We start from the raw sequence: 21,886 nt of genomic DNA, 5'->3' as shown, positions 1-21,886 counted from the left end.
TAGCCCCCCAAAAAAAATGAAATGAATTCTCAAATAATTCGTTTATATGGATCATTCGGGGTTGAGACCAAATATCAAAATAACATTGCCAGAAATAAATGCGATAGTATCTCCATTTATTCATAAAAAAAGGCGCATTCTTTGAAGCCAGAATGGATTTTCCACTGCTTGAAGTGATTGTTACGACCACGAAGAAATGACGAATCCCAACTACGGATATATAAGAGCCAAAACTACTAAGGGCATTCCATCCAGCGTAAGCATCTGGATAATCTGGAATGCAACGTGGCATACCCGAAAGCCCTAAGAAATGCATGGGAAAGAGGGTCAGATTCACCCCGAAAAAAGTGATCCAAAAATGGATTTGACCTAAAGTTTCAGGGTATGTCCGACCAAAGATTTTACCCACCCAATAGTGAAATCCTGCAAATAAAGCAGTACATGAAATTTTAATGAATTTGAAAGAAATAGTATTGAGAAGTAATATGTATGGGACTCGAGACGCATCTATTTGTATCAAGGGTCCCGGATATGTAACTGCTCAAGACATCATTTTACCACCTTCTGTGAAAATTGTTGATAATACGCAACATATAGCTAACCTAATAGAACCCATTAATTTGTGTATTAGATTACAAATCGAGAGGAATCGCGGATATTATATAAAAAGACTAAAAAACTTTCAAGAATCTTTTCTCTGGGTTATGGCCTGTCAGGCCTCATTTTACCCTGTCTCGAATGCTTCTCGGTTCCATCCCATCCACACCACGCCCTTGTTTCTCCCGCTAGAGCTTGCCTAGCTGTCCTCCGCCGACGAAAACCCGTTTAGGCTCGTTTGTTTAGCAGAACAAATAAGACTTTCAAGCGAAATCCTTGATTTCAATTACGTTGATGAGTTGGCTGCTGTGTATTAGTATTTTTTTACATTGTCAGTCGGTACGGAATAGTGGCTGCCAAAAAAAAGGACCTCCATATTGTAGTTATATTGAGATATATTTCCAACTTGAAATTTATTGATATTGAATGCTGTTCTTTTTTGTTTTCGCTCTCATCTAATAGATTCGCATGGGACGTAATATCAGAGCGCAACATCCGCTCTTTCGAAGTGGTCTTTTTGCGAAAGGGCAATCCCAATGCCCCATAAAAGAGCTTAAGTTTTCGCTGTCGTTACAAACTAGTGGGCGAGATAAGAAACTTACAAGCCATATACACCAAACAAGCTAGCCACAGATATGCCCTAGTTGTGCACTTTGTTTTTTTATATCTATTAGGCTTTTTTTTATTTAAAAACATAATATAGCATCCCCTTTTGACTTAATTTGCTTCTGCAGAATAAACGCAGAATAAGGTTCAGATATTGATAGAATTCATACAATTCTTCTTTGTACTACAATGCTTTTGTGAATTTCGCTTCATTTCTCATATCATATTTGTCATTTAGTTTAGTTTTAATTTCGATTTTTCATTTTTTAATTAAAAAGGGAGTCTTTATGTCACGCTACAGAGGGCCTCGTTTCAAAAAAATACGCCGTCTGGGGACTTTACCTGGACTAACTAGTAAAAAGCCTACAGTTGGAAGCGAATTTAGAAACCTAGAGTTAAGTAACTTTCCTCGCATCATTTGGTGGGCCAAAAAAGCCATCACAGCTTATACCTTTAAAGGCTCAATGCTGGGGTTGGGTTAAGGTTGGAATCAGGTTCAGGTCAGGCCCTCGCTTATGGGTAAGCCGTAGTTGTCCCTCCAAATACGAAAACCTATAAAGTTTTAGTGCTGAGCCTTGTGCTTTCATTTCTAGTAGGCCATTTTCCTCGGAAAGAAAAAGGCTTAATTAAGCCCTCTAGTCGAGCTACTTCATTCCTCTAGTTCTTACCGTCGAGGTATACTGTCTTATAATATAAATAGTCCGAAATTGCCTATCGGCTCAGTTAGTTACACCAACCCTTTGTCTACGACAAACTTTGCCTTGAAGCTAAGGCATCTTTTCAGCGCATTATTCGGTTAACCCTTATTTTTTTTGTAATATTTCCTTAACTTAAGGCTATGAGCACTTCCACCTAAAGGCTTTCATCAGCTACCAACCTCAAGGTAGCTTTGCTCTCCTCCATCGCTCAACCGTTGCGCATTTTACATTATTAAGCAGTTCATCCCCCCACACCCGCATTCTGACCTGGCTGAAGCAGCAGCTATCGTAGGACTGGACTGTGACTTAGGTCCCTTAATCATATGAGCTACATCGAAAGTGGAAGGGGATCCCACCTACTACTAATATAGGTAGGCGTATAAGAAAAGCCCTTGAGCTCTTGTCGGAAGAGCAAATGACTAGCACAACTGACCCGACCCCTTAGCCTCTTAGGGTGAATAGAATACCTACACAGTTGCATCATTCACTTGCATCCTTGTGTACGTGGATGACTTGGTTTTAGGGGGAATAATCTTAGAGAGATTGAGAGAGTGAAACACTTGCTTGATGACAAGTTTAAAATCAAGGATCTTGTGGAATTAAAATTCTTTTTAGGACTCGAGTTTGCTAGAAGCCACAGAGGCGTAGCAATGTATCAAAGAAAATACACATTGGACCTCCTTGAGAAATTTGGACTACAAGATAAAAAACCAGTCACCACACCTATGAATTACAACACAAAATTGTCAAAGTCATTAGGGAATCGATTGGACGATGTTTATGCATACAGAAGATTGATTGGGCGGCTGATCTATCTGACAAACACTCACCCGAACATATGTTTTGCAGTAAGTAAGCTAAGTTAATATCTGGATTGTGCAACTGATACCCATTTCAAGGGAGCACTCCATGTCTTGAGGTATCTCAAAGGTGCTCCAGCCAAAGGTGTTCTATTCTCAGCTTCAGACCACCTTAACTTGACAGCATTTTTCGACTCAGATTGGGGAGCTTGTCCCGGTACTCGCCGGTCTGTGTCTGAATTTTGTTTTTTCCTTGGCAAGTCCCTGGTGTCATGGAGGTGTAAGAAACAACAAACTGTTGCACACTCCTCTACTGAAGCAGAGTATCGAGCAATGACGCTCGCTACATGTGAAGGTATCTGGCTTTCCTTCCTTCTTCGAGATTTCACGCAACACCTCTAAAGCCAATTACCTTGTACTGTGATAACTAGTCTGCACTACATATCGCAACCAAATCCATGTTTCACGAACGAAAAAAAAAATATCAAGATTGACTACCACACTGTGAGGGAGAAAGTCCAAGAAGACACTTTGAAGCTGCTCCCTGTTTCATCAGCAAATCAGGTTGCTGATATTTTGACTAAGCCTCTAGCACCTAATCCTTTCTTGTCTTGTAAAGTTAAGTTGGGTCTGATTAATTTTCACACCCCCAAATTTAGGGGGGATGTAGCCAAATTATAGTGGAGTAGCTCGATAGCTTAGGTTGATAGTTTGGCAGCATGTATAACAAGCTGTCCTACTTAGTAAATTAACATCAGAATTAGTTAGAGTAGTATAAGGAGTTTAGTCAAGTAGTTATCAATGTGTGGCTCACATTGAGTGTGTGTGTGTGTGTATATATATATATATTAGTTTACAATAATGAAATCACACTTTTCGCCTCTCTTTGCTATCTCACACTTTCTGAGTCTTCCTCTCTTGCGTGGAGCAATTCCTCTGCCTCACTATCACACTCTATAACTGAACAGAGTTTTCACAATCAAAGTGGCATTAAGTGTAAATATCAGTGTATCAATATACACTATTGAGTATTGACTTACTCTTTTATTCCTTAAATATGTATGAAAATAATAAAAATATAATCAATTAAAATGATAAATTATTTATAATGTAATTAAAAGGTCTTGGGTTTAAATTTTAAAAATAATAAAAAAGAATATTTATTATAAATCATATATAAAAAAAGTTATCTACCAACATTTTTTATATCCACATTATATATAATATATAATACATAGATTATGTCAAGTCAAAATTTCAAACCTTCAAAAACTTAACCATTTTACTACCTTTTCTTTAATTTAATCAATTTTCTATAAATTAAAACTCCCAAACCATCACTCATCAACACAACCACCGTGGTCCTTCCTTACTCTGAAGTCTGAAGATACAAAAATGGCTAACCTGACAACATCTTGTTGCAGTCACCACCAAGTTAGGCTTGTAATCCAAAACTGCCACCTTTGCATACAACTACAGTTGCTTGGATAAATTATGGTATTCGAAAATTTGTATTGGTGACAAAAATAACCTTAAAAATATGAACAATAAGTATAACACACTTACTACTAGAATGTCACGCTTCCGACTGCGCTATTCTAATAGTGAGGAATATTAAGACGACTTCCATATACTTAATAATAAAATAGGAGCATTTGTAAAATTCAAAATTGTATAAACTATCTCTCTCTATATAATAGGAGAGCAGCACATAGTTCATTGGCTGACAAGTGTTGAACTTCATTATGTGACATGTGGCACTATGGTAGTGTAAAAGAAACTTTCTCATTGTGTTGTTGCATCACCGTATAGTAGATTGCTAAATACAGATAGTGTTAAATACAAATGTCACTTACGTAGATAATTGTCTCAACCTATTGTTGAATATACGAAATTTTACACTTATACATACACAATATTATACTTGATGTCACATAATAATAAAAAAAATTAAAATAAGTTGAAACAGGTGGTAATCTAAAGTGGACACACAGTGACCAATTTTTTGCTCAATTCAAACCTATTCTCAAATATACGAGATAGTATTTTTTTGAAAGTATAATACAGTTATACATACACAAAGTTATACTTGATGTCACATAATAATTACATAAAAATTAAAATAAGTTTGAGCAGACGTCAACCTTAAACCAAACACTCATGAACCAACTTTTTGCTGAAATCAAATTTTTTAAATAAGAAAGTAGTACATAATAGGAGAGCAGTACATAGACCCTTGCTGTGGCTATAAATACAGACCTTTCCACTATATCTTGACCCAGTGTTCTGCCATTATTCTTCATAATTCTATTTTCAAAGAAATAAGCTAAATATCCCTCTGAGGCACCCAAAAATTTCATTTCATACCATCTTATATAAATACTAACATCCAAATGGTCGAGCACGTTGATTACCTACTTGACTTGAATCCAACAAAACTTTCCTGGAATTTCAAAGTTTATGTTATCAGGATCTGGGAAGTCCCAAGCAAGTATAATGAGAAGGAGGTTGGAAGCATTCAAGTGATTCTTCAGGATAGTAAGGTTTGTACACTGTGTTTTTAAATATTTTCTTCCGACTAACTAAAATATTTATGCTTCACCAGTAACTAACACCAAATCTTTTTAATAAAGCGATAGGATGCACGCTAAAATCCCCAGGTCTTTGGTCAGCAAGTGGAAGGGTTCTATTGTACAGTTTCAGAATTACCAAATGACCCACTTCATTGTTGTTGCTAATGATATGGGCACAATCATAACTCCAAGTAAATGGATACTTTGCTTCTCCCACAGAACACGAGTCATCTATGTGGAGAATCCATACTTTTCATTGGAAGCCTTCCATTTCAAATCTATACCAGATTTACTGAATGTTGATAAGTTGGATGATTCTGAGGATTTTGGTAAGTACATGTATTTTATACTGAAGCCTCCAATTTTGCCAAATCTTTCTAAATAACCACTTCAACGAAGCCTCCAATTTTTATAAAAATTTCGACAGCATATTCTCTAAAACTCGAACTTTTGCCACCCTTCAAGGGTCCCAACCAAACCATTTCTAAATCTCAAATCATTTTCCAATATACAACCAATTCTAATATCAAATCATTTCCAAAATCGAACCAATTCCAATTTTAAATCTTTTTCAAAATCAAACCAGTTCCAATATCAAATCATTTATAAAATCAAACCAATTCAAAATCAAACCGCTTCCAAAATCAACTCCTTTTCATATCTCAAATCATTTTCAATTCTTAGAATCATTTTCAATAAATCAACAAAATCAATTCCAATATCTCAGATAATTTCCAATGCCGATTCATTTTCATTATCAAATTAACTCCAAAACCAAGAAAACTACTTTTCATAATATTCAACCAAATTAACTTTCCAAATCAATTTCTTACCAACAACCGCACACCACTCAAGCAATTAGTAATTCAATCCAATAAACAACGACATCCATAAGACTCACATAATCACAGAAATATATTTTTCATATCAATATCTATTTATAACAATTTTATAATATAAAATAAATTTTAATAAAAACTCCTACCTCGAATAGTCAAAACCTACTAAACCAACGTGTTAAGAAAACCTTATCTCCTAGGACCGCAATCAACGGCATCAAATCCAACTATTTCCCGCAGCAGCAACAACCACAAAAGCACCATCCGACAACAGTAACTCAACCTTGAGATATTAATGTCGCAAGAACCTTAGTAATATATAACAGAACAGTGACTACAGAGGTTCAAAATGAGGAACAACTTGCTGTATTTATGAATGAGCAAGAGAATAAAGCAATGTCAGCTCCAGTGACGATGCAGCAGCTTGATGTCGCATGCTCAGCCATAGAACTCAGCATGAAAGACTCAGAACTCAAACCAAGAAGACAAGGGCTCCAGCGGTGGTTTTTTGGTGGCCAGAACGGTGGTGATGGCAACGGACAGCTCGACGGCAGCAAGGAAGCATGGCGACAGCACACGGCGGCACAGCTTCACGCAGCGGGTCGCGCTCCTCCATGCATCAATGGCTTGCGTCCTCCTCCCTCAGCGTCGTGCGATCTCTCTCTCCTCTGGGCTCTCTCATCTGTGACAGAAATGGCTGCGACGGCTCTCCATGAACGGTGGCGACATCAGTGACGAATCACAACTCCTCTCTCTCTCTCTCTCGCTTCCCTCTTCTCTCTTCACTTTCTTTCTTTCTTTCTTTCTTTCTTTCTTTCTCGATGGGTGAGGGTTTTGGGAGGGTGAATGGCGGCTGTGGAGAAGAGTGGAAGTGAGTTTGTGTGTGTGTGTAATAGATTCAAGGTTAGGGTTAGGTTTTTAATTTAGAAATTTTTGGATAGTTTGGTAATTTTAATAAAAATTAGGAATATATAGTAATTGAAAACAAATTTTAATCCAACAAAATTATATTTAAAGGAAGTAGCACTATTTATTCATAAACTTATAAATTATTTTCAAATAATTACTCTAATTCAAGAATTAGAGATTATAAAATCAATTTTCTTTAAAATCTTAAAATAATACTCAAAATCTAAATATTCAAAATTAAGCATATAAAACTCTCATTATTTTTTTAATTTCTAAAGCTTTAAATCAATAATAAAAAGAAATACTGAATTAATATAAAAATCTCTAAAAATAATAACTTGAATAAATAAAATAAACCATAAATAATTTATTATTTAATTTCTAAAAATCTGGGGTCTTATAATAAATAAACCAAATTGTTGAATGATTTAAAAATGTGATAAAAATAATTAATAAATATTAATTTTTTATAAGTGTCAAAAATACCTTTATATTTGACAAATAATTTATCTCATTGATATAAATTTTGTACCGATATTTGAATAAATATTTAAAAGCTTTATTCAAACAATTGGAATAAAATTTGATATCTATTTCTTTTATTTTTCAAAAACACTTAGCTATTCATAATAATTTTTTCAAAAAAAAAATAATTGACATAAAATTACTAAATTTTAAATATGAAAATTTATTTTTCTATAATGTTATATCTTAGGCAAGAAATTTTTTAAGTAAATAAGTTATTTCTAAAAAATTATATTTTAAGAATTTAAATAATCACATGAATAATATATTTTTTATAAGTAATATTTTGATATAAGTTAAAATTTCTTAAAATAAATGCTTAGTTATAATCTATGAGTAATTATTTAGATTGGTCCTGAAGTTTTTAAAGTCAGATATTTTAGTTCGTTAGGTTTTAAAATACACAAAAAAATTTTAAAGTTTAGTTCTGTCGGTCAAATCAATCTCCGACCAAGTTATTTCGTTAGTCATTAACGAAAAATGCTGACATAGGGTATTAACTCACACACGTGGCTATTAAATGTCGAAGTATTGTGAGGAGGACAAATAAGTCCCTGTGCTGAGGAAAAAAACATCGTCGTTTTTTCCAGGTACACAACGTAGAGTTTGATGGCCAGATACTTTCAGCCCCTTCTTTTTCCTGTATTCTCTCACCTCCTTCAAAATCTGTGTGCAACAACCATTAAATCTCTTCGATAATTAGTTTCTCTACCATTTCATTAACTGGTTGTCAAAACCTTGGTAAAAAGCCACAAATGTACCAAGACTAAAAAACAATCTTATCTCTCTTCACTTTCGCCATCTACTTCGAACAATCGGTGCTTCAGCTCTCGCTCAGGCTGCCACCTCTCTCCGATTTGCCGCACTCTTTTCTCCTTGCTTCTTTAGCCCGCTTGCTGTCTTTGTTCCTATCCTCTTGCCTTTTCTCTACTATTTTGCTTGCGCTCTTGCCACCGTCGCATCCACCTCTCCAATTCTTTTCTTCTGTTTTTCTCTGCTGATTGCACTCTTGGATTCAATGTTGATTTGAGATTTTAGGAGTATTTTATTTGTATTTAATTATTGATGCAGTTGAAGTTGATTATGGTGATGGAATGTTTGGATTTAATGTTGATATGGGATCTTGGAATTTCCTAATTTGTGTCTGTGTTTTGTTCCTGGGGAAAATGATGCCGTTTTCCTTCTCAACACAGGGACTAATTTATCCTCCTCGTAAGTAAGATAGACACTTAATGGTTATGTGTGTGAGTTAACATTTCATGTCAGCATTTTTTGCTAGTGACTAATGAAATAACTTAGTCGGATACTGATTTGATCGACGAACTTAAACTTCGAGAATTTTTGTGTATTTTAAAATTTGAAGGACTAAAGTGTCTAACTCTAAAAATCTTAGGGATCGATTTGAATAAATAAGTTATATCTTAGAAAAGAAAATTTTTAAGTAAATAAATTATATCTAAAAAATTGTATTTTAAGAATATAAATAATCAGATGAATAATATATTTTTATAAGTAATCTTTTAATATAAGTTAAAATTTCTTAAAATAAATGCATAATTATATTCTATTTTTTAATATAAAAATATGGTGCTCATCGCTTTTTTATAGCTATACTAATTTGGAAGCTAGCTCATTATAGCATAATAATTTTTGTTTCTTTTAGAAAAGCATCATAGCCGATAATGGTGCAACCTTATTAGTGAGGTATTCTTTTTGAAAAGACATGCAGGCATGCATGATGATCGCATTTCTGAATTTTTGGTTATGTTTTTATAATTTATTCAGAGTTAGCTAATATATGTAATACATATTAAAATTATAAAAAATGGAAATTTTTATATTTTATTTTGATAAATATATAATGAATGTATTAAAAACTTAAAAATTTTATATACTTTTTATTTTTTAATAATAATCATAATAGCTAGAAAATATATTAGCTAAATCCAGTGACGGATCCAGAAAATTTTGGTAGTGGGGGCAAAATTTATATAACATGATAATAATTTTTATAATAAAAATAATATGTGTATATAAAAAATTAAATATTAAATTATCTATTAACCACTATATATCTATGTATAAATATATGTATTGTTTAACTTATTTTTAATATGTATTTTATATTTTAATATATATTTTATACAAATAATTATTTTTTATGATAGCATGATTATTGTTATAATTATATTTTGTTATTGTAAAATATGATTAGCTTTCAAAATATCTAATATACAAATTAAAATACTAAAATAGTAATTTAAATAATAATATATAATTTAAAATTCTATTCTTTTAGGTTTTATTTTTTAAAAAAATTAAGTAATTTTTCTCTTAACACTACCATCAAAATTTCTCTTTTTCCATATATATTACTAAACAATTATTTAAAAATTCACTTCCCAACACAATTAGAAGTCGACTCTTATTGATATTCATAGTTAAAAAATTTCTTTCAATTAATATAGTTGTTACGCAAAAATTAAAGCTAATTTGAAAAGAAGATAAATAATATTTTTTTAGTTGATTTAAAAAAAACACTAATTTCGTTTAAATCGGAGAGTTGATCATTCTAACGAATATCTAATATAAAATTTTAAATTGATGATTAAGCACCAAAAGTTGAGAAAAATTATTGTGGGGTTAAATTTAATAATCTAATGGGGACAAATAAATATTATTATCATATACTACTCAAAAAAATTTCAAATTGTAGTGGGGGCGCTTGCCCCACACCATTGCACTTGTATCCGTCTCTGGCTAAATCTATATATTTATTATATTTTAAAAATATTTATAAAACACACATCAAAATATGTTTTACTTACCTTTAAATAGGATAGTCAAATGGATCAGATTAGTCCATCTAAGCTCACGAATTATATGGACAGGTCTGTTTATGTTCATTTTATATATTATGGACTGTAATTTTTTAATTCGGATTATAGCCCATTTGACTTGCAAAATGGGTTGACTCGTTTATTTTTTATTTTTTTTTAAATATTTGACAAAAAAATTATTTTTAGATAAAAAATTTTAAATAAATAAAATTTTTTGATTGATGGGTTGAATTTTCATATCGAATTAGGAAAATATTGATAAAAGTACTATTTATATTTTAAATATGTATTTTATATTGGTGGTTGACATTGGTGGTTGATTTTAGTGTATATATAGTATAGTTGATTGTATAAATATATGTATATATTCAAATAATATATATATATATATTTAAATTAAATTGAATAAATTACATTAATGTAAAAAAATAAAAGGATGCCTAATTAATATCTCTTGGGGAACTAGTTTTTTTTTTTTCACGATATTTCCTAATCTGACAAGTCTTGTCGCTGGCCAATGGGTTGCTGTATGCATAAGGCGGGATTCAAATTTTTGACACTTGTTTAAATAGACGAGTAAACTGACTAATCGACCAATTCAAGTTGGTTGTCTTGAGGAACTAGTTATATATAATATTTTTGTGTGTATTGAATACAAATGAATTTTCTTCAGCTTTAATTTTATAAAATGAGACATTAATCTCTTTAATATGTAGAACACTAGTCTCTTCTCTGGAAAGTTAAGGTGATCATGACGAATCAAACATCACATAATATGTATTAATTATCTAACATTTAACAATTAGATATGTATGATAAATCATAAATGTATAGTTAGTTCAATAAGAAACACAAGATTATTTTATTCCAGGTCAAGTGTACACATATTCCACAGGGATGAAGCAACACTTATATGTGAACAACCCAGAGCTCGTGACAGAAATGAATCAGTCTATAACTTTGGATTTGGGTAAGCCTACTTACATAACAAACAAGCTTGCACCATTGCTGGGTAATGGCATTTTGAGAGCCAATGGTCATAGTTGGGCAAACCAGAGGAAACTTGTTGCAGCTGAGTTTTTCATGGACAAAGTAAAGGTATATATTATATGCATGCATAACATACAACACCAATTATTGTTTAATAATCAATAATATTTCATAAATCATAATATTATCTAGTTTTATTTGTATTTTACACTAAGATTAGATTTTTTACACTTCAACTACTAGTGGTTTTATTACGAAATGTTATTTTGCCATTAAGTTCTTAGTGTAATCTTTAGGGTATATTACAGTAACTTCTTTGAGATTAGACAGTATCATAAATGATATCTCTCGTACTAAAGGTCACGAATTGTCTCTATCTGACGTCAAGGTCACGAATTCAAACCGTGAAAATAACTACTGATATAATTATATATAATTATTAAGTTAGGCTTTGAACACTACGCCCTTTGAACACGGTCCTTCCTTAAATCCTGCGTTAATACGATATGTTTTTCCACTAGGCTGTCCTTTTTGTATTGCCCATATAAAGTTGTTTGCATATATCAATGTCATATATAGGTCTGTTAATGCACAGTTGTGGTAGCATGTTTTTTCCTTTACTTTTTTGGTATATAGATGAATCTCTTGGCCTTGTTCATCACTTTCTTTTGTTGTTGGTAGGGTATGGTGGGGTTAATGATAGAGTCAGCACAACCATTACTAAGAAAGTGGGAGGAATTGATTAGTGGCACTGGCACTGGCTTGGCAGAAGTTAAAGTTGATGCAGATTTGAGGGACTTCTCTGCTGATGTTATTTCAAGGGTTTGCTTTGGACATTCATATTTCAAAGGAAAGGATCTATTCTCAAAGCTTAGAAAACTTCAGAAGACTATGTCTGACCAGGGTGGCTTCCTCTTTGGTCTCAACGGTTTCCGGTAAATAATAGTATAATACCGTGCATTTATACTCATCTTTGTTTGGTACTTGTGATGATACTATCTATCTTAAAAAATTTAGGACAGATAAAAAGAAGGGTTTTGCTAGGTAGATAATAACTTTTGTAAATAATGTGAATAATGGATTTTAAAATTGATCTAATAAAGTAAAAAAATATTCCATCCCAAAATTATTTCCTAAACCCTAATAAAGATAACCAATCTGTACATCTAGTGAATTGAACATCCAGCTATTGTTAACTGTGTTTGAATAAATCGAATAAAAAGAATAACCATCCAATTAAAAATAATCAACATCATTATCTACATATCTATTAAATTAAGGGGCCTGCTACACATACAAGTAAAAAGGCCGTACAAGTTTTACAAGTTATCAGCCCAAACTTCATTAACACGCGCATTAACTCATTTTGAATGAAGCGTAACTACACGCGCCCCACTCAAACAGTTCCTCTTCGTCTTCTTCTTCTTCTTCTCTTCTTCTTCTTCTTCGTCTTTGTCTTCTTCTTCTTCCTCTTCCTCTTCCTCTTCCTCTTCGTTTTTTTTTTTTCGATTTTCATGGTTTCTGAAATTCTTCTTTTTCTTGCTGCATGTTCTTCTTCCTCTTACTCTTCTTCTTCTCCTTTTCTTTCGTTTCTGCACGTTCTTCTTCCTCGTTTTCCTCTTCTTCTTCTTCTTCTTCTATTACGTCTTTTCTCTCTGTTTTCTCTTTTTTTTTCGATTTTTCATGGTAAAATCGTTTTTGAAGAAGAAGAAGCAGCAGAAGATGAGGAGGAGAAAGAGAAAGAGTTCTGAATTTTCTTAAATCCTTTGGGTGTATTTTCTTAAATCCTTTGGGTGTATTCCTATAATCGTTTGGGTGAATTTTTGTAACCGTTTGAGTGTATTTTCTGTAATCCTTTGGGTGTATTTCTGTAATCATTTTGGTATATTTGAGTGATATCTGACTGATATCTATGGGTGTATTTTTCATTTCAGAAAAAATGGCAAGTATTACAGAAATACACCCAAACAATTACATAAAATACACCCAAGAGATTACAGAAATACACCCAAACGGTTACAGGAATTCACCCAAATGATTATAGAAATACACCCAAAAGATTACAGAAAATACACCCAAAAGATTTAAGAAAATACACCCAAAATCATGCATAATTCATAACTCTTTCTCTTTCTCCTCCTCATCTTCTGCTACTTCTTCTTCAAAAACGATTTCAGAGCTTGATGTCAAAAAATAATAGAAATCGAGAATAACGAAAAAAGAAGAAGAAGAAGAAGAAGAAGGTGCAGCAAGAAGAAGAAAAAGAAAGAAGAAGAACGTGCAGAAGAAGAAGAAGAAGAAAAGAAGAAGAAGAAGAGGAAGAGGAAGAGGAAGAAGAAGAGGAAGAGGAAGAAGAACGTGCAGCAAGAAGAAGAAGGTGCAATGAAAACGTGCCGTAACAGTATGTGGAGGAACTAACGTCAACGACGAAGAACAAACCAGTGAGAAAGAGGGAGAAAAGAACGATCGAAAAAAAAGGAGAAGAAGAAGGGATGTAGCGCGTGTAAGGAATGTAGCACTTGCAGCGAATTTTGGGAATTAGAGTTTAATTGACTTGTAATACTTACAAGCCCTAATCGCTTGTACGCATAGTTTTTCTCTTAAATTAAACATTCAACATATCCATTGTTCATATTGTTTAATATTCTCATTATTTACCTATACTTTTCCAAAATAATATTATTCATACCCATATAAAACAGGTTGTCACTAATTAATTGTATACTTAAATTATTTTTAATTAATAAAATAAAGAGAGCGCGGTTAAAAAAATAATGATGTTAAAATAGTATTTATTATAAAGAAAGTAGATGTAAAGGGATTTAAAAAATAGTATAAAATAAATAAAAAAATAAAATTTATGTAAAAAATTTAACCAAACTCAAAAAAAGAATCATATTCAAAAAAATATGTTAGAGAATATAATTATTTATGTGTTTTTTTTTTAAAAAAAATATAAGTTGACAATGAAAATATTAAATAATGTGAACAATGAATGTATCAGATGTTTAATTTGATGTGCAAATAGTTATTCTAATATTAAGATTTCGGTGAATAATTTGCGGGTGCAGTGTATTTTTATTTTAGTAGACCAATTTTTGAATCCATTATTCATATCCAGATATGAATAATGGATATATTCTCTAACAATACTGAGAGAGTAGTGACTATGTTGAATTGTGTTCGAACTTACTGATTGAAAAAAATTACAGTGGCAAACTATTTTTGTCTTCAAAGAAGCAGAAGCAAATCAGCAGCTTAGAGAAAGAGATAGAATCACTGATCTGGAGTTTAGTGGACGAGCGAAAGCGAGAGTGCTCATCGTGGGAGAAGGATCTGATGCAGTTGCTTTTAGAAGCAGCCATGGCTGATAAGAGTCTAGGGAAGGAATTTTCAAGGAGGTTCATAGTTGACAACTGCAAGAACATATATTTCGCCGGACATGAGACCACCGCCATCGCCGCGTCTTGGAGCTTGATGCTGCTTGCTTTGCACCCTCAATGGCAAGAAAAGATTAGGACTGAGGTTGCTGAGGTTTGCCCCCATGGCATACCTCATGCTGATTCTCTTCCCCTCCTCAAAACAGTATGTTCAAATTCATGCATTCTTTTTGCTACTTTGATTTCTTCCACAACTTTATATACTTTCTCTGTTTACATTTAGTGTTGTTTTCACTTTTTAAAAATGTTCCTAAATCTATATACATCTAGTCATCTAGATATGATATGCATGTATTGGATATAGTTGATTTGTGAATATTATAATTTTTTTAAATTTTAAAAAATATTTTACCAAATATAATAATTATTCTTTATGCATATTGAAAGTTTTTTTTTTTATAGATGTTAGAATTTTTAAAAAAGTATCTTTCAAAAATTAACTTAGATAAATTATCTTTGAAAAATAAAAATTTTATGAAATCAAGTTTGTATATTGTATAAGAAATGTTTTCCTCAATCACAATTTAAATATGGTTTAATTATTATGTTACTCTCTATAATTTTACCAAATTTTTAATTAGTTTTCTCTATATATATATATATATATATTAATTGGATCCTTACACGACTTTCAATTTTGTAATTAAGTCCTTTTTAGTGTAAAAAATTTGTTAGAATTAACTGAATATTTCTTTATAAATTAAAAGTATTCATAATTAAAAACTTAAATACGTCTTTAATTCTATGTATTTTGGGAGAAATATTCTGTTAATTTTAATATTTTTTATATAAAAAAATCTTAATTACAAAATTAAAAACAATGTAGGGACTCAATTGAAAAAAAAAAGTATAAAGATCTAATTAAAAATTTGGTGAAACTATAAGAACCAACAGAAAAATTAAACCTTTAGACATCTAGGAGTCAATGTGAAATAATTGGTACGGAGACATGGAGTGGATGAAGTAAGGAAATTATAATCACTGTAAAATAACTAATTAATGTGAAGAATATATATACTCTTACTTATTCATAGTGTTGCTTTAATCTATACATATATATAGGTGAATATGGTGATTCATGAAGTGCTACGTTTGTACCCACCAGCAGCATTTGTATCAAGGGAAGCATATGAAGACATTCAAATTGGAGACATAAATGTTCCTAAAGGAGTTTGTTTGTGGACCCTAATTCCAACATTGCATAGAGACCCTGAAAATTGGGGGCAAGACTCTAATGAATTCAAGCCAGAAAGGTTCAAAGAAGGTGTGTCTCAAGCATGCAAGTTCCCACAGGCTTATGTGCCATTTGGATTGGGGCCTAGATTGTGCTTGGGGAGGAACTTTGCTATGGTCCAATTGAAGGTTGTGTTGGCACTTATTATTTCTAAGTTTAGCTTCTCACTCTCGCCTAGTTATAGCCATTCTCCAGCATATAGAATGATTGTAGAGCCAGGACATGGTGTGTATATCATCATTAAGAAGCTTTAATTTACTTGGATTCCAAGTTCTTGGAATGAGAAGCTTGTGGACATGTACTGAACGTAGCAATTTTATTGGTTTGCTTGGGTTATATATTTTGCTTGGGTTATGGATGAAAAAAAAAATCCATTAAAATAGGTATATACAGGTATTATCCGTTATGAAAATAAAAATAGAGATCTTTTAATAAGTTTTAAAAGAGATGAAATTTGTTCCCACAAAAAAATGAAGACAAAGATAGGGAATAAGATTTTTACTCGATTGAGAATCTACTAAATGCTAAATTTTTTTAATATTAAACTGCGATTGATATTATTTTCTATTATGATGCAGATTTAATTTGTGTTTTACCAGAAATCGCTGCCGGCAATTTGTGTGAAGTAAGAACAGGACAAAAAAAAGTTAGAAAAGGGAGACCGATTACTGCAAAAAAGATTTTTCTTTTAATAGACAAAAATGGTGGAGGTGACTTAGGAGTGGTGGAGGCTATTGATGTATGGTGGGGCGACTCAATGGATGTTTGGAGCGATTTGTTCAGGAAAAAAAATGAATCGCAGCGGCTACAAATAAGGATTTATCCGAATTTTCGTGTTCATTTTGTTTCTCTTCCTATTCTACTCTTTCTCTGTTTTTATTCTTCTTGTAAATTTGTTGCTGTTGTTTTTAATTTAAAAAATATTAAAAAAATGGGTGATAGAATTAATTTGAGAGTATATTATAATGGTCAAATTTTATTTTAGACATCTGAAGGTGTAAGATTTATGTGTGAGAATTTATGTGATATTGTTGTTACTTTTACCATATTATTTGAAGAACTAACAAGTATAATTTGTGAAAGGATATATCCTCAGATATTGAAAAGAGTGACTAGCATTGTATACAGATATCTTGTAACAGTATTTGGAAGATTCATACAGTTCGAGACGAAGTATGCCACTAATGAAGCAACGATGCAAAAAATGTTTTCAATATATCACGAAAGTCGATCACATGATTTTGCCATCGAGCTATACGTTGAGTTCGAACAATTGACTTATGGTGTTGAAGAAGTCGATAGAGACAAATTTGAATGCTACAATAGTGAAAACGAAGATGAATTTGAAGGTAACTATGAAATAAATGATCTAAATATAGATGGAGATGATGTTGACTGCACTAATGAGCCATTTTTTAGATGAAGTGACAAATGTCCTAACAAGTCAACATCTGTTTAGAAAACCGTCTTTTATGCGCGATTTGGATCTTGTGGCTTTGAATGCATCGGAGTTTTTCCGAATATGTGAATGCTAGTATGTGAATATGATATTAATAGAGTATTTCTATATTTTTTTGTTCTATGAGATGATGATTCTACTGTGGTTGTTAATTGTAATGTATAATTACTTTTTGTAGTATTATTGCAGATCCACTTATTGTTGGAGACGGCAAATTTATTATTGAAATAAAATTTAGTTCTAGAGAGGTTATAATTGCAACTATCAAAGACTACACAATTTATAAAAGAGTTGACTATTGAGTTATATATTTTATGCTAAACATATACAATATAAAAATAAAGAAAATTATAGCGTATAAAGGTAATGTTATACAGATTTAAAGAGATTATGTGTTGTTAAAGGTTGTCGTGACAAGTGGCGTGTTGATAGTTGTAGAGGAGCAGCTCAGCAGAAGTGTCAGGTGTTGTTGGGGCTGGGAGTTCTTGGAGCCGCGCTAAGTGGTCATAACTCATAAGGAGGGAAGCCCGTAACGGGCTTTGGATGCGGGTTCCGTAACCGTTATTGTATAGAAAATGGACTATGGAAGAAACAAGTTGGACCAAGTGTGTATAGATTGTTAGTGGATTTAAGGAGTTAGAGTTTCACGTGCCCAAAAAAAAAAGGAAATGAGAGTTTCAGGATTGTTAGAAGAGGAAAAAAAATGTCAAGAATGGTAAGATTGGGTTTGATTTAAATGTCTTCTTCTTCTTGTGATTTTTGCAACAAAAACTTATGTAGACTTAATTAGATACAAATTAATAATGAGCATGTAAAAAAATAAAGAATAAAATAGCATAAATTAAGTATATTTAAAAATCAATACATTTTATATCTAAAAAAAATCAACACATTGTTGCTGGATGTGATAAAATGAAGATGAAATTTTATATAGTCATGGATAAATGTTATTACTTTTGTTTATTTTGTAAATCGTATTTAATTGGAAGGCAGTATGAAAAAATGATAAAGCGAGAACTTGTTATGACTATGACTAATTTTGATATATGAAAAATTATCCTTTTAGATTTTATATTTACGAAATTAAGCTATATTTTCATTAATTTTGTAAATTTATTAATGTTTATGTTTGTTATATCTTATGTTAGGTAATGTTTGACTTTTTATGTTTTCGTTCGTTCAAACACAAGTTTTATTATATCTAGAAATTAACGTATTATTTATGAATTTGGATTTTTTAAATTTTGAATTTTCACTTTAAAAGGTAATGTGTGATCTCTCACCCTTGAATGATTTCTCTCTCATATTTTTTTTAGTCCCACTTATGAAATAAATGGTGAAAAATTACACTTTACACTCTAAAGTGAATTTCAAAATTTAGAGCATCCAAATCCATCAATTATTATTGTATTACCACATAAGGTTTTTATGTATGTTGTAATTTTTCTAAATTTGAAAAGTATTTTTAGCTGTCTCTATTCGGTTAAGACTTTCTACTGACGTTACTCTCTAATTAATATTATGAGTTTCATTAATAATCTCTGTTATTATGGTTATAATTGGACTCCAAAATATATCTCGTCGACATCAAAAAAGGGTTCCTACAATGCCTGCTTCCTGTGTGTCGTGCTATGAATTTCTCGTTAATTCGACCAGTGCGTGAAACCTGCGAAGAAGACAACGACGCTCAAGTCAGGGTCAAACTTCAGAATACTTGATATCTAAAGGCATGGTGTTTTTTTTTTTTTTTTGTCATTGTATTGAAACAAGTGATGCCCCTCTATAGCTCGCATGGAGCTGTATTTATTGTCATGTTGCGGTAATCAAGTTAGAGGCGTAGTCTGAGAGTGATGCTGCTTCTATAATGGTGTGAAACGGCTGTTTATTTAAACTGGTTGAAAAATGGTTGCCTAGAGGTTGAGAGGCTAGTAGACATCCTTTGAATCAATATTCATCTCCGTCACTCCATTGATGGATCTTCCGCCCTCTGGCCATCACGTTCTTCACCCAAGATAGTGTTTACTGTGCAGGAACCGAGTAGGAACTGCTGCATTATCAATAACAGTATAATTCATGCAGTATCGCCAAAAAGGGAAAGTGTAAAGATATGTTGAAGTGAATAGTGTATAAATGCAGTTTAGATGTGTTGTGTCAGTGTCATAGTTGTCAAAAACGAAAAAGTGTTCAAACTAGTTAGACCTATGGTTTACTGGTTTATTGGTCCAACAGATGAGTAACTGATTGAACCGGCAGAATCGGTCCTACGTAAATTTAAAATATAAAATAGTCTAAAGCATAAATTTACAAATTAAAATATATATATATATGTCCACTAATATTTTAAAAATAATCAAGTGGTAACAAATTATAATCAATAAGTTATAATCTAGTTATTATTAAATACGTATATAAAATTCTAGTATTTTTTTATAATAACGATTGCTTAATTTTATTTTTATATTAAAGTAAATATTTTTTATTTTAATAACTTATTAATTAATTTATATTATTTATTACATCGTTATATACTATATGTGTTTATCGAAAAATAATATTAATAAATATTGTATAATCATATAAAAATAATTATATTATAAATAATAAAAATATTTAATATTTTTTATATAAGCATGTTTAATTATATTTAGATTAATAAATATGAATAATAAAAAATATAATTAATTACGACTATATTAAGTTGTTTGTTTTTTGTGAAATATACAATGTATAATTGCTTTACAACATATATTAGTCCCTAATTCATTTTTGTTTTCTCTAAGTTCTTGACATTGTATAATATTATAATCATTCTAAAATAATAATTAGTTCTTGAGCTCTCATCTTTTATAAAATAAAAGATAAATTAATCTTTAATCATTTTTAAACAAGTTATAAACTAATTATTTATTTTTCTAAAAAATGGCCTTATTAAAAAATCAGCATCATAATTGCTTTTATTAAACACTAATTTATTCAAAAAAATTATTCGATTCTGATTTTGTAGAGTCGGCTTGCGCGTAGAGTGTCCCCCACTCTCGTCCCGAAGCGCTAAGGGGTTAAAGTTTTTGAAACTAGAGTCGTAGAAATGGCACACTAACTTCATCTTGCAATACTAACCGAATTTTGCAATTAAAAGTATAGAAGCAATCAATTCGCAACGCGTATCCTCCGAGAACTGGGGAGTATATCCTCTTTCCTTAGAGATCTAAAGGTCGCATGTGAGGCAATGAGCTCTATCAAGATCATCAATCCAATTCGCAACACATTGCATATAGGAAATAGAGGAGGTGATGACATGAATGAGGGTGTGTTGACATAAGAGCCTAGCAAAAAAAATCTCTACGGAGTTTTCGCGTCGACCCATTTTATTTCTTGTAGGCACATGATATTAATCTTCCTCCTTGTCATGATATCCATCACCTCCATAGATTTTCTTGTTAGAGTACCTATATTCCATGTCCAAAATCTCAACTTTCTGTTGTTTCGACCTTTACCTTTACCTGTTTTTTTGTGAAATAACTTATTTATCCTCACCCGTTCACGAAAATGCGGTTACTCATTTAACATTACACCCAAGCACCGATGCAGCGGCTCTTGCTCATTTGACACTGTACTTGAGTCATACAGTGTGTTGCTTCTGGACAATGACTTAACTTTAGCACAATAATGTCTTTGATTCATGTCATGAAGATTCGACTAAGTTTTTATGTTGGTTGTCGAAAGCCTAACACAACCCTCCTCCTTTATCCGGACTTAGAATTGGCTATGTACTGCAAGTATAATATAGGCAGGGTTAAATTTATAATTTTAAAAATAAAAATAAAAAAATTAATTTCTTTAAAATAATAAAAAGTGACAAAACAGACATGATAGGATCAGTTGAGCCGCTAGTTTTAACGTGAAAATAACTTGCTTAAATTTAAAATATCAATATTAAATTATTAAGTGAAGATTTATAAGCAATATTTTTTTTATGTTAAGAGTAAAGGACATTTTCGTCCCTGACTTTTTTTTTCGCGGACATTTTCGTCCTCAAGGAATGGAAAATACATTCAAGCCCCTGACCCCTGAAAAACGTGGACATTTATGTCCTTCCGTTGAATTCAACAGTTTGCACTGGACGAAAAAAGATGAGCTGGCAGAGGTGGCGCTGAGGTGGCCGTAACGGAGGCCAGGTGGCATGGAGCATTTCGTAACAGGACATATAAGTCCCTGGAGACAAAAACGACGCTGTTTTGGTAACCTCCCCCAATTCTCTGCCTTTTCTTCTTCCTTCGTCCTCTTTCCCTTCCATTCTTCTTCCTTGGCCCCTGCCTCCATCACCGCCACACAGCGGCTCCTGTACTCTGTACCATTGGATTTATCCTCCAAACCTA

At 31.9% G+C, this 21,886-nt stretch overlaps 1 protein-coding gene across 6 annotated transcripts in view; it reads left to right on the top strand.

Annotated features, from left to right (window-relative positions):
* Positions 1-17,077, top strand: part of LOC112764084 (cytochrome P450 714A1) — a 28,742-nt gene extending 11,665 nt beyond the window's left edge. Inside the window, exons 2-7 of one of the 6 annotated variants that reach the window (XM_072222696.1) lie at positions 5,172-5,244; positions 5,335-5,603; positions 11,259-11,485; positions 12,059-12,312; positions 14,590-14,962; positions 15,880-16,405. In XM_072222696.1, the coding sequence (XP_072078797.1) occupies positions 5,342-5,603; positions 11,259-11,485; positions 12,059-12,312; positions 14,590-14,962; positions 15,880-16,305 (1,542 nt within the window). In that variant the 5' untranslated portion in view covers positions 5,172-5,244; positions 5,335-5,341 and the 3' untranslated portion in view covers positions 16,306-16,405. Of the gene's footprint in view, positions 1-5,158; positions 5,245-5,334; positions 5,604-11,243; positions 11,486-12,058; positions 12,313-14,589; positions 14,963-15,879; positions 16,406-16,629 lie in introns of those variants that run through there. The other 5 variants (XM_072222697.1, XM_072222698.1, XM_029294456.2 and 2 more) reach the window with 5 other exon arrangements.
* The last annotated feature ends 4,809 nt before the right edge of the window (positions 17,078-21,886 follow it).

This window comes from Arachis hypogaea, chromosome 17 (genome assembly GCF_003086295.3).
Source record: "Arachis hypogaea cultivar Tifrunner chromosome 17, arahy.Tifrunner.gnm2.J5K5, whole genome shotgun sequence".
In the NCBI taxonomy this organism is placed as follows: Eukaryota; Viridiplantae; Streptophyta; class Magnoliopsida; order Fabales; family Fabaceae; genus Arachis; species Arachis hypogaea.
The sequence above is the reverse complement of the archived record's forward strand: the minus strand, read 5'-3'. Positions and strand labels throughout refer to the sequence as shown.